Raw genomic sequence first — 13,279 nt, forward strand, 5'->3', positions numbered from 1 at the left:
TCAAACTAAGTTCCTGGAGGCTATATAACTGGTCTAATTACACGATTAAGCGGATACAATTAACACTTCTCTCCTGACTCCAAAACATTTTGTGGGTATTGTATTTTGTGTCAAAAGCACCAATTACACCATCAGCTTATAAAAAAAATGATATATATAAATATCATAAATAAGCATAACTGAAAAGATTAGATAACCGAGTACTGCTGCATTGCAGGAACCAAGTTTCACATGCCTGCTTTAAACAATAGTTTTTAACCATCTGTTCCAGTCCACCTTGGGAAAAACAACAGGCTACCCTAACCCAAATATTTTTGTATGACTAAACTTAAAAGCAATCCATTCCCTCTACTCATTGTCTGCATATAAAGATATGTGAATCATTCTTTCAGATCACTATTTACCTGTCCTCAGATATGCAAGCAATTGGTCAGCAGGTAGCAGCTTTTGGAAGTTATTCCCATATAATAATTTAAAAAAATCTCAGCCGTACTCAACTGAATGCATTTGGGAATCCTCAGAAGAAAAGAGCACATGACCTATGAAGTTAATAATTCATCTTGTTACAACTAAACTCCATCTTCCCCCTATTTCCCAATTGGAAAAACACAGGAAGGGAACTACTGCTATAGTACAGATCAGGGTGGAGAGCACTCACTTGTCACAAGTTGTGTTTCCTACTCTTGAGGAAAGGGTGCCGTCTAGTGCCCTTTAGCAGCACTTCACGTAACATGAGTTCCCAAAAGGCTTCCCATCCAAATACTAACCAGTTCCATTTTTACAGCACTTTGCTATTGAGATCTGATGTGATCAGGCTTCACCATGGTATGGCTGTGTGCCATTCATATTGCCAGACACTTTCCTGGCAGGAATTAGTATTGCATCAGAGAGAGCACTAGGAGGGACTGTGTGTACTGGCCTAGTTTAGCTCAACAATTGTCGTACTGGACTCTTGCCCTGAGCATTGTGTAGGCAATCTTTTGTGCAATAGATACCCCAACACCTAGAACAGTTACATTAGCAGTGCAGGGGCACAATGCTCACTTAGACCACCCCATTGTATTGCAAAAGAGAAGAATATGCATACAGTAAAGCATGACTAAGTTGTCATACAATTTGTTTTTAGTTTTAGGAAAATAAATTCCATGCAGAAGTAGTCATAATTGTTCATTCAGTTACTTTGTAAAGATTTAAGTAAATCTGTAGAAAATGTGGTAAATTCCACTAGTTTTGCAGGTTCTATAAGTGGGCTTGATTTTATGTATATGAGGACACTAGGACAACAGCCACCCAAAAGACTTATTAAAAACACATTTTTAGAAGCAGAACCAAAAATCTCCCTATTCGGATTGTCAAATTTCACTGGTCATTGATGTTGTTCTTCGGTCTACTTTGAAACATCGATTACTTATGCCTGTTAAGTTTTCTTGCTGGAGCTGAAGACAACAATTCTGAAAGGGCTTCTGAAAAACATTGTGCAGGTCCCCTTTACCAGACTCTGCTCACCTGTTCCCGATCTTCTTCTTGCAGACACGGCATGTCTTCTCCTCTGTGATTATACACTTCGCCTGCTGATGGAAAATCCGCTCCTCCTTGACCTGAAATGCAACAAACAATCAGTGGCACAGAACTGGAGCCAAGGGCAAAAGAGGAAAATTATCCAAGCTGAACAACTAATTTCATAAAGAAGTATCAACATTTTTGATTCAGATTTAAGTATATTCACTTTTAGACCTACATGTTTTAAAAACAAGGTTTTAAAAGACAGAGATGATTCAACGTATAAAACATTTAAAATGTTTGGGGAGAAGCCTAATGATTGTCAGGTTAATTACATTATACCAAATAGGAAACTGAGGATTGGAGGATATAGTGAAGACAAGTTCTGCAACCCTGTGTTATTCTGAACACACACAGTAATTATCAGAAAGTCGAAAGCAAAACAGTAATACGACATCTCACACAAATCTTTGACTCGCCTCAATTCCGCAATACTTATATATAACATTAAAACTCTGCTTACATGTTTTTTTCCCAGTAACAGCTTGTAGTTACTGAAAATAAATATATATGGGGTGTGTCTTGTTTAATTTATCCTCTATACAGGAAACCTCTTGTCCTGGATGGCTGAGAGGGCATAAGTGCTTGGTTGGTGTCCTTACCCGGAGGAACTCTGCCTGTAGGAGGCTCTTCAGAACCTGGTTGAAGCGTTTCTTCTTGGCGTTCTCCTCTAGAACGCTCTCTAGAAAGACACGGATCTCTCGGATTTGAGTATTGGCAGGTAGGAGATTGATCGCCTATTAAGGGAAGATTTATCAGTCAAATTCCCCACTTAAATTACTTAATTATCAGTCAAACCTAATCAACTCCACAGGTAGTAGCTTTGATGGTATATTAATCTCTTCAAGGTGCACAGGCTTGTTATTGTGTGATGATATTCATCGACTAATTTTATGAATATGCACAGTCTGCAAATATAGGACAAGTTGTGTATTTCTTTTTTTTTTTTTTTTAAACAAAACATGTTTATATTTGGGCTAATACGGTATGTCAAGGTTTAGCGACTTAGCTATTACCTAAAGCAGATAAAACAAATCTGGATTTTAAAACCCCATTAATCTCATCGATCTACATCAGCTGTACCCAAGCCAGTCACATTCCTTTATATGAAACCTCAGAGGATAGGTTGTGCTTAGTTTAGAGTTATTTCTATGATAGCTTTATTTCTGTGGAGCTATTTATCCAGGATCTAATTATTACAGTGTGGAAGTACCAGTTTCCTCAGCTTGGTGTGTTCCTTCTTTCTTTTCTGTGTAAACAAAGACATAAAAGAAGCAAAATCGTATACAATAGTATGATGTGAAGTAAGAGGAGAGCCCAGGTGATAAAATACTCCTCTGAGCAGTTTACCTCACCAGTGGCCTTCAGAGAGCCCTGTTGAGCAAGCACCCTATACACCCCCGTTTTCCTGGTACCTTGGTCGTGTTGAGTTTGCTGTGATGAAGCTCCAGGACTTGTAGAGCTGCCTGCAGATTGGCTTGCGGCTCTGACAGCTCCATTTTGATTGGCCCTAGGCAGTGCACATCAGGTGGGGACAGGTACATTCGCAACAATGACAGGTACACCTGGACAGAGAAACAGAGACAATGGTACTTTGGACACAGTTTTTTTTTTTGGAAAATATATTTGGTTTGATCATACTCCATGGTAGTTTTGTCTGTCTCATTTATATCTTCTTACTGGCAGAATGTAGAAATCCTCTTTGACATCACTCCCAGGGATGGGACACTGATTAAAATGTGTTTAGTACTGGTATGTTTCAACTCCCGAATAGCAGACCCTATTCAGAAAGCAAACAACTTTTAGCTAGATTTCTACAAACAGTTTATCGAATGTTGGTGGATACCACACAGATTAGGAAATAGATGAGATGACAATTATGAGATTTTTGGCTTTGTTAACACGGTTTAAAAATCTACTCTCTTTAAGATACTTTTAAATCTCTTGACAAGAAATTAACAAGAGCTTTTCAGTTGCTGGGTGGAGGAAGAGTGCTGTACTCACATCCTTGCTTCCATCAGTAAGTCTGTTGTAATGCTGGCAGCAATACCTGAGAGAAAGGAAGACAACAGTGCTGTTACAAATAGAGAAAAAACAACCTTTAAATCTCAGAAAAGAAGCACCAGAATGCTAACCTACCAGTTCTGATACTCACAAGACGGTAATACCCTATGTGACTTATTGGTTATATAACCACTTACCACAATACCATGATGTACACATGTACATCAAATGAAAACCCTCACACAGTACCATGCTGTATCTGCGTACGTCAAGTTTCTTACTCTATTCTATTAGTGGCTTCTCAGTCCAGCATTTCAGGTTTCATTCAAAAAAGCAGTGCTGCTACTGTACAATGTGTATTGAAAGCTGGGGAGGGCGACCATGCAATGTTTTTATACAATCGCATGTCATTTAGAGCCAATGTAGCCTATGCTACATGTATAATGCGACAATCCATTCACCTTTCAAAAGTATATAGAGTTTTTTTATTATTATTGCTAGTTTTTATTGTTAGTTTGTACCTGTTTAGTTGGAGTTCCATTTTTAGCAAAAGCTATACGGTGCCGTGAGAAGATACGTTCAGAACAGTGCTGAATAGAGGCAATGAAGCAGACATTTGGGGCAGCCAGATCCATCACAAGCCCTGTAGTGCATTTGTAGTGCAGTCTTCCAAGGTTGTTGTATTGAACATTTCAGTGTTTCGTTTATTATGTTTATTTGCATTTTAGTGTATTGTTTTTATTAAAAAGTTTGTTATTTATTATAAAGTATAGTATTGTAAACTAAAAAGCTATTTATACTGTATTTGCATTGTTTTCTTTGTTCAAACAAAAAAACTTGTTTTTATCTCTACTGAACTTGGATAGGTAGTACACGGGAGCAGAAAGGGTTAAAGAAAAACATTTTGGTTCATTTTTTGTATTTCATTCAACATATATTTACATTTTATAGCAATTTTGGGTGTTTATCATTATTTTCTAAATCTGGTACCTAAGGTTTTCATTTTTTCATCTGGATTTGTAGTGGTTAAAAACATTTTTAAAGAGGAAAGGCAGGAATTGTCAGTCAAGTTGGCGAAGCATTAAGGAGAGATGTTGATGCTGTAATAAGGTGGGTTAAATGGCAGATCACCAGTTACTAGTTACTGATCTATTGGTAAGTGGGCTATTCCAAAGTGCAGCTGCTGTACTTACTCCTCTGCCACACGGATGTTTTTGAGGATGTGGACATAGATGAAGAGGGCCTGCTCGTGTTTCCCCATGCGGCCCAAAAGGAGAGCACGCTCTTCCAGTAGCCCTGAGATAGAAAAGCATGACAATGTGACAGAATAATTATGGCAGAGCATCTCCATAACCTGACATACACACATATCTCTAAAACATTTTCATGCCATGTGCTTTGATGAGGGATACGCCCCTATCTTGATGCCAAAGTGTACTCTATTTGGATTACTGTTGCAGCAAGATTGAGTTCCAGACAGGCCAGGTTCAGTAGTTTCTGTGTAGCTGATTTTAGAAAAACTATTACATCCAAGGCCATAGGCTAGAGAACAAAAGACAAAGAAGAAGTCTGTGATAAAGAACCTTTGTAACCACACTGACGTAAATGTAATTGCTCAGCAACCAAGCAAGTAATCTTCTAAATGATAGTATGTTTTATTTAGGAAAATCTTTAGATGAGTATCCCTTACTGGCCATCCTCAGAGTGCTTCATTATTATTGAAAAAACTACTTTGGTATTATTCAAATAAATAATGTCCTAAGTGTTCCCTGTCTGCCTATCTGAGGGTAAATTTCTCCCTGTAAGCTTCTGTATGAAAAGAGCTACGATTGTGAATGGTGGACTGTCACAATACTCACTGTGACTCACAAAATCACAGAGGCACCTACCCAATTAGGAAAAAGCAATGCTGAACTCTAGGTGACTGGGGAATTACTTAATAACCTGTGGAGCTTGTTCAATTGTCCACCCGCCCTCCTCTATGGGAGTTCCCCAAATAAAGCTAGCTTGTAGTATAGACTGAATTTGAGCCTGCAATCTCCAGGAAATAGATTATCTCCTGCACTCAAAGGGGAGGCTTGTATCCGATAAACAAATTAGAATCTCAGAGAAAAATACTCTTCTCTACTCTAAACCTTGTAGAAAGCAGATGTCTTGTCATTTCTTCACTTAAAAATAGTACTGCCATTTTTGTTTCCTATAGGAAGGTATCTTTGCCTGGCATCTTGGAATGAACTGTATGAAGGTATGTTTAGATTTGGAAGATGCCATGCCAATCAGCATCAAAAGCGAAGAAGTCAGGCAGTCTATTTGTTTTATTAGTGTCAGGAATGAGTAACAGGGTGCTCCAGTCCTCACCGTCAAAGGGGAAGTCACTGATGAGGCGCTCTGGTTCATAGCAGGTGGACGTCTCCAGGAAGGACAGAAGCTTTTCACGGAATTTGCCCAGCTCCCCCTCCTCCTGACCAGCTGGCACAGGAACCTCATCTAGAGGACAGAGGGAAGGAGACACAGAGACACAGATCAGCACAGCCCATCTTTCAGAACATGTGCAAAATCTGGATGCAGCAAATGCCTGTGTAGATTTCAGATCAAGATAGTAAAAGTAAAATAAAAGTAAAAAAAAAAAAAAACATATCTATGCTAAGAGAGGATGAGGCATAACAAAATAAAAGGAGGTAAAACACAGCTGCCCTAGCACTTTACAGGGTTCTTTATTTCCCTGAAAGGCATCAAGGGGTAAACTTACAAAAGGCGCATTTACACTGCCATTTCTGATCCAGATGAAATGCATCGGAACATTTGATCACGATCAGTGGTGTTGCGTTTACACTGCCATTTGATCAGGATCAACTTTCAGGCGCCACAGAAGTCCAAAATTCATTATATGCATTTATTAAATTATTCCTTTAGAACACGGCTATATCAAAAACAGTCCTTTTATCTCGTTACGAATTATTCTAACAAGAAAAAACATTTTTCGCAGCCGAAGCATTTTAAATTAAAATACAATTCTATTTTCTGCCAAGATAAAGTAACAAGCCATTTAGTGTTAATTTTAACAATATTTTATATGTAATAAGGGAAGTAGGGAAGGGTCTCTTATCTGGTTCACTGATGCATGTCTGCCACCTGCCTTTAAAAACGCTGCTGAATTAGCACATCAGACCAAACTTAATGATATGTATATATTAAATTAGTATTTTAGAACACCAGGCTGTATCGAAAATCATATTTATCTCATCACAAATTATTATAACATTATTATTATTCCTGCCTGACTTATAACAAACCCAACGCACTTGCATATTTTTTCACAACCCAAGCATTGAAAATTATAAAAAAAAATGCTAACATAAAATAACAACCCTGCTAACACACAATGTTGCCACAACGTTATAGCAAATGTACATTATGGCAACATTGTGTGTTAGCTGGGTTGTTATTTTATGTTCATTTTAAACATGGGCAGTAGGGAAGTGTTCTCCTATCCCCTCCACTGATGTGAAAACTGTTTGTCACGCCGCCGCAGTGCATGTCGGAACTTGAACTTTTCCTCTGAAAAACGTGCAACATTTTCTCTGGACTCCACTGCATTTGTTGTCATTTTTAAAGTCTGATCTTTGCATTTTTATTTACCTTTTAATTTGGTTGGGTGAATGATTGATACCCATCGAAAGAAGCCTTCTATGATCACTTCTATAGTTAAATCCTCATAGACAGCAGCGCTCGTACACTTCCTTCGGTTTGTTTTTTAACTTTATCTTCCATCCACATTGAAAACAGTGCTTTAATTTCTGCATCATCTCAGTTGTTACCTCCAAAGCCATCATTTGTAATTGTACTGCTCAGCTCAATATAATTGTATGTCAGATTGCATAGTAAACAGCTGGTCTCGTTTAAAAATGCATTGATTTGAATGGAAACCTGCTTCGGTTAAATTTATATAGTTTTAATGCAAAATTCGGATAAGTGAATAAAGTTAGCTCGTCCCCTTCACAATTTCACAATGCATTTTACACCTGAAAATTGCATACGGTTAAAATTTCAGACTTCAATCATACTTAGAAGAAGAAAAAACAATAGCAAGTTTACCAGCTACAGACAATTATTTTCATTGACCGAGTAGTTTTAACTGTTTAGATTATAACGCCTTACTTAGCCTATATATATATATATATATATAGATGTGAGCTGGCAAAATTGATCAGGACATTTAAGGCTATAGATCGATGACATTCAAACAATATAGAGAAAATACTGTTTGTCTTGTGAAGTCGTGTAAGCTTTTTTGGTGCCTGTATTTGCTTCTGCTTTAGCGAGAAGCGGCGTCTCCACTGAAGCAGACATGCAAGTCTCTGGGGGCGTGGTTTGAGCTGCGTCACGCACTGACGCTTTCCACCTGGCCCAGGGCCCGGCGTGTTCATAATTACATTAAAGTCGCCTTTAAGCCACCTCAAAAGATTTAGGCTTGGTCAAAAAGCTTCGACTAGTTTTCACCCGACCCAAGGCCGCCTTAAAACTATCACCCTGTTCACATATGAGTTAAGGTGGCCTTGGGCCAGCCTTAATCTCAAATGTGAACGGGGTCTAAGTGTATATTAATTTGGTATGGGGACTACAGCTAGATTCCTTTTACACTTACAGTGGTTTTGAGAATTTTTAATGCTTGTCTGCAGAAGAAGGGGGTATGAATTGGCCTTACCTTCTGGCAGGGAGTTGAGATACTCCTTCATCAGCACCTGCACTCTCTCCAGGTAGAGCTGGATCAGGCAGTTGTGGAACTCAGGGCCTGTCTCTTTCCATTCTTTAATTATGTGTTCCTGCAGGAGAACAAAACTTGGAAGGTGAAAAACCAAGCAAACAAGTATACAAATGCATTCAGTCAATAGGAGTTAGAAATGCACATAGAACAGGGCACTGTAAAATAATAGAGTTTAAGTGGAGTCATCAATGTCTTCAAGTATACAATAGGGAAAATATATACAATTGTAGGTATAGTGAAATTCTGAATTTAAATCAGGGGAAATGGTTATATTTGGGTAACTTATTCTAATACAAATCTACCTATCCGTTTCCAACATGTCTTTAAACAAAGAGGAATACTGTACACCCTGTTGAGAGATGGATTGTGGGAGCTAGCAGCTACAGCAGGCCATGAATTGCTTTTTCCTCACCAGATAAGGGATAGCCAGGTCTGTGAAGCCTTCCTTCAGAAAGATCAGGACCTTCTCTCTGGGCAGAGTCTCAACCTCTGTCAGGTCTTCAGTGAAGATCTTGGAGACAAAACAAAAACAATTTCCATGCTGACCAACACTTTAATACAACTGTACTGCATTAGCTAATATGTGTTCCAAATATTGCACCCACTGTGCCTTTAATAAAATAATGTACACTGCAATTATTCTAATTACACATCCATGCAAAAGGCAATGCGGTACTCGTGTCATACAGTGAGTTTAACTTCAAACTGAATGCTCTATTAATCTATTTAAACTATTTATCATCCATTCTGTTAAAATAATAGTTTCCACATGCACTCTGAAAAATAAAATAGTGTGTAATTTAGATTGGTTGTCTAATATAGCCTGATTTTTTTTACCTTAACATCACTGTTAGGCAGAGGAATAAATAAAATAAAATAAAAAAGTAACATTCTTACCTTCAGACCATCTTCTGGACAGATTTTCAAAACCCAGGGAGAAAACTCAAAAATGATTCCCAGGTTTTCCATTCCTAAGAGTGGGTAAACAAAACAAAATGGTTACAATAAAAGGGTTTAAATCAGAAAAGATGGCACATGAAATTATTCAGTGAATTCTTATACAGGGATCCAAGCAGTGAAGAACTGTCAGGTTTTGTACAGTTTGAGGAAATAAAAATATGAAAGTCTTTTTTATATGAAATATGAAAGTAATTTTTTAATTATTCCTGCCTGACTGTAGCAACAGGCTGATTGGGAATAGTATTCACAAATATTACCCACATGAACCTTTGATCTGGCTCTACTGGCCATTCTTGTTAGGGCTGCAATCCAGTCTGTCACAAAGGCTTTACAGTATCTTTGTTTCTTCAGGATGGTTCGAAATTTGATTTAGCTTTGGCAAAAACTAAATTCTGAAGCACAAAAAAGCAGAGAAGAATTTGATCTAAGGAGAGATCAGTCTTGTGATTGTATGTTTCTGAAATCAAGTGCTCTGCATTATGACAAATGCTGGCAAGATCTCTCTGTGGCACATTACATAAATTATATATTAATATAATAGCACATTTAACTGAAACTCATTGAATATTGAATTGTATTTGTGGGCATTATCCATTTTATTTATTTATATCTTCTTAAAGGATCTTGGACATTTTATTTGCCCCCTCACAATATCTTTACTATAATCACACCAAACAAATACAAATAAGTATACATTATTTATACATTAGAAACAACCAGGGACAGGTTCCAAGTACAACATTTAGCATTCAGTCCTAGTTCAATAGGAACATTTAAATGTTAGAAATAGATGTATTTAAGTCATCATTATTTTTTACACTACGTGCACGCACCAGTTGCATAAAACACCTTATTTATTGATTAACTTAAGCATTAAATACAGGAGGGGACTAGATGCTTGACTTTATTGTGACAAGGTAATTTGTGAACAGCCAACATGAAGGTAGAAAATGAAATATAAAGCGATATAAGGTAGTATATAAAATAAATTGTATTATTATTATATACACAGACACTAGAATATCCCTGTGTGATGCAGTGAGAAGAGAGCGGGGAAAAAACAAGTTCTGCATATGGATCTCCATCTCCATAGTCTGTACACCTCCATATTACCTAGTCTCTGTAGGTACTGCACAGTCCGCTCATGGCCCTTGAGTGGGGAGTTGGCTTTCGTAGACTGATCCAACAGCACCTGAAGGGCTAGAGAGTGAAAAAACAAAATTGTCAGCAGCTTTACTTTCGGTTGAGTTCCTGCTGCAGCACAGAACAAGAATTAATAATAGTGTATATGTTGAATTATTATAATAATAATAATAATAATAATAATAATAATAATAATAATACATTTTAATTATAATGTGCTCTTCTTAAACCCAAAGCGCGACAGGTCAAGCAACAATAAAAATAAAATCATGACACAATAGGAAGGACCGTAACCATAATAACTCCAACATGTAGACCACACAGAAAATGCAGGAAGCAGTGCAATAGCAACATTTTACATGCAGAAAAACGGGATTACAAACAGTAATCTATGGAGCATTATACTTCATTAAATAAATCATCAATTCAAATATTAATTCAGTAATTTATTTAGCTTTTTGCCAAGTGATCTTTCAGTTTCATTTGCCATGTGATCTTTCAGTTTCATTTGGCAAATTAATTTATTTTTAAAGGCTGTCAATCACCTGAGGGGGTGGGTTTTGACCTTCAAAGGCTCCGGCATGCAGGTGGGCAGGTTCGATCAATGGCGCTGTTATTGTGAAGCGGGAAATGCTGTGGTGGTGGGGAGGGATGATTTGTTTTGAGAAGATTTCATTTTGACCCTTGACAACTAATTTAAAGTGCTGTAATGTTCAACAAGAATATGTAAGAGTGCTGTAACCCCATACTGCACACAAAACTAAAGCATAGCCTGGAAATATGTATTGTTTAAAAACAGTGAGAATATGGAAATATAAATCAAAAATTATGTTTTCTTAATTATATTTCTTTCTAAGAATGACATGTTCTAATATTAAAATGTTATATTAAAAAATGTATTCAGAATCAGGCTCTCATACAGATCTGCTACTGCAGATTACAAATGGTAAACAATTTATTTTACCACTGTAGAACATCCAATAAATTGCAGTTGTGATTTTAAGAAATCAGTTTTTGTTCTTTGGCAAATGAAATCGACAGTGTATTAAACATATGGAAGCATATAAAGGACTTCATTCAAATGTTAATGCAAAATGGAACATGATTATGCAATCCAACAATCATGTTCAATTTATGCACACATTATTTGGGACACAATGAAAATGCAATGTCAAACGCTGTAGTAAATGCATGATCAGCCCACTTCAAGGTGAACTTTATTCAAATAATAATGCATTTCTGAAAAATTAAAAACAGCACTCCCATTTGCAATTGCATTTCCTAGAGACAAACAGACAACTGGGAGGGAGCCTAAAATGATGTGTAACGAAGCAAGTCTCCCCAACAATTCACCCCAATGACAAATCACCCCCATCCTACATTCTGCACATAGTATTAGTATTAGTGGATTACCTTAATGTAGAGCTACAGAAAATACAGTTAGGTCCATAAATAATTTGGACAGTGACACAATTTCATCATTTTGGCTCTGTACACCACCACAATGGATTTGAAAGGAAACAATCAAGATGTGCTTTAAGTGTACACTTTCATCTTGAAATTTAGGTTAGTTACATCCAAATTGGGTAAATGGTGTAGGAATTACACCCATTTTTATAGGTGGTCCCCTCAATTTTAGGGGCTCAAAAGTAATTGGACAAACTAACAATCATGAATTAAATTGTGAGTTTCAATACGTGTTTGCAAATCCTTTGCAGTCATTGTCCATCTGCACTGTTAAGCACCGTCCAATGAGTTTTGAAGCATTTGGCTGAATCTGAGCAGATAATATAGCTCTAAAATCTTCAGAATTCATCCTGCTGCTTTTGTCAGCAGTCACACCATCAATAAATACAAGGGAACCAGTTTCCTTGGCAGCCATACATGCCCATGCCATAACACTACCTCCACCATGCTTCACAGATCAGGTGGTATGCTTTTTAAGAATGTACCAAATAGTTGATTTGGCCAAACCTAATGTTTTTTGTTATCTCTCTGATTGGTTTAAGAACATAAGAACGCAAAAAAGTATACAAATGAGAGGAGGCCATTCGACCCATCGTGCTCGTTTGGTGTCCATTAAAAACGAAGTGATCTAAGGATACTATCCAGTCTGATTCTAATTGTTCCCAAATTTTCAGCTTCGCTGGGGAGTTTGTTCCAGATTGTGACAACTCTCTGTGTGAAGAAGTGTCTCCCATTTTCTGTCTTGAATGCCTTGAAGCCCAATTTCCATTTGTGTCCCCGGATGCGTGTGTCCCTGCTGATCTGGAAAAGCTCCTCTGGTTTGATGTGGTCGATGCCTTTCATGATTTTGAAGACTTGAATCAAGTCCCAACGTAGTCTCCTCTGTACCAGGGTGAAAAGGTTCAGTTCCCTCAGTCTCTCAGTAGGACATTCCCTTCAGACCTGGAATAAGTCTGGTTGCTCTCCTCTGAACTGCCTCTAGAGCAGCGATATCTTTCTTGAAGTGTGGAGCCCAAAACTGTCCACAGTATCCAGATGAGCTCTAACTAGTACATTGTACAGTCTGAACATTACTGCCCTTGTTCTGAATTCTACACTTTTGACAATATACCCTAACATTGTGTTTGCCTTTTTTATTGCTTCCCCACATTGTTTGGATGGAGAAAGTGAGGAGTCCACAAAGACTCCTAGGTCTTTCTCATGCATTACTTCATCTAGTTCTATTTCTCTCATAGTATAATTATAGTGGACATTTTTGTTACCTGCATGTAATACCTTGCCAGGTGTCGGCCCACAACTTAATATTATCTAAGTCCCTTTGAATAATCTGTGCTACCGAGATTGTATATGCTGAGCCAACTATTTTAGTATCATCTGCAA

General features: G+C 37.5%; 1 protein-coding gene across 2 annotated transcripts in view; it reads right to left on the reverse strand.

The window, feature by feature from the left end:
• The window catches only part of vps39 (VPS39 subunit of HOPS complex), a 51,008-nt gene that overhangs the window by 3,442 nt on the left and 34,287 nt on the right, over nucleotides 1-13,279 (reverse strand). For both annotated transcript variants that reach the window (XM_066695073.1, XM_066695072.1), the window contains exons 15-24: nucleotides 10,403-10,489; nucleotides 9,227-9,300; nucleotides 8,742-8,840; nucleotides 8,270-8,387; nucleotides 5,923-6,051; nucleotides 4,758-4,860; nucleotides 3,565-3,610; nucleotides 2,976-3,125; nucleotides 2,163-2,297; nucleotides 1,507-1,598 (exon numbers count right to left, since the gene is read on the reverse strand). In XM_066695073.1, the coding sequence (XP_066551170.1) occupies nucleotides 1,507-1,598; nucleotides 2,163-2,297; nucleotides 2,976-3,125; nucleotides 3,565-3,610; nucleotides 4,758-4,860; nucleotides 5,923-6,051; nucleotides 8,270-8,387; nucleotides 8,742-8,840; nucleotides 9,227-9,300; nucleotides 10,403-10,489 (1,033 nt within the window). The remainder of the gene's footprint in view (nucleotides 1-1,506; nucleotides 1,599-2,162; nucleotides 2,298-2,975; nucleotides 3,126-3,564; nucleotides 3,611-4,757; nucleotides 4,861-5,922; nucleotides 6,052-8,269; nucleotides 8,388-8,741; nucleotides 8,841-9,226; nucleotides 9,301-10,402; nucleotides 10,490-13,279) is intronic.

This window comes from Amia ocellicauda, chromosome 21 (genome assembly GCF_036373705.1).
Source record: "Amia ocellicauda isolate fAmiCal2 chromosome 21, fAmiCal2.hap1, whole genome shotgun sequence".
Lineage (NCBI taxonomy): Eukaryota > Metazoa > Chordata > Actinopteri > Amiiformes > Amiidae > Amia > Amia ocellicauda.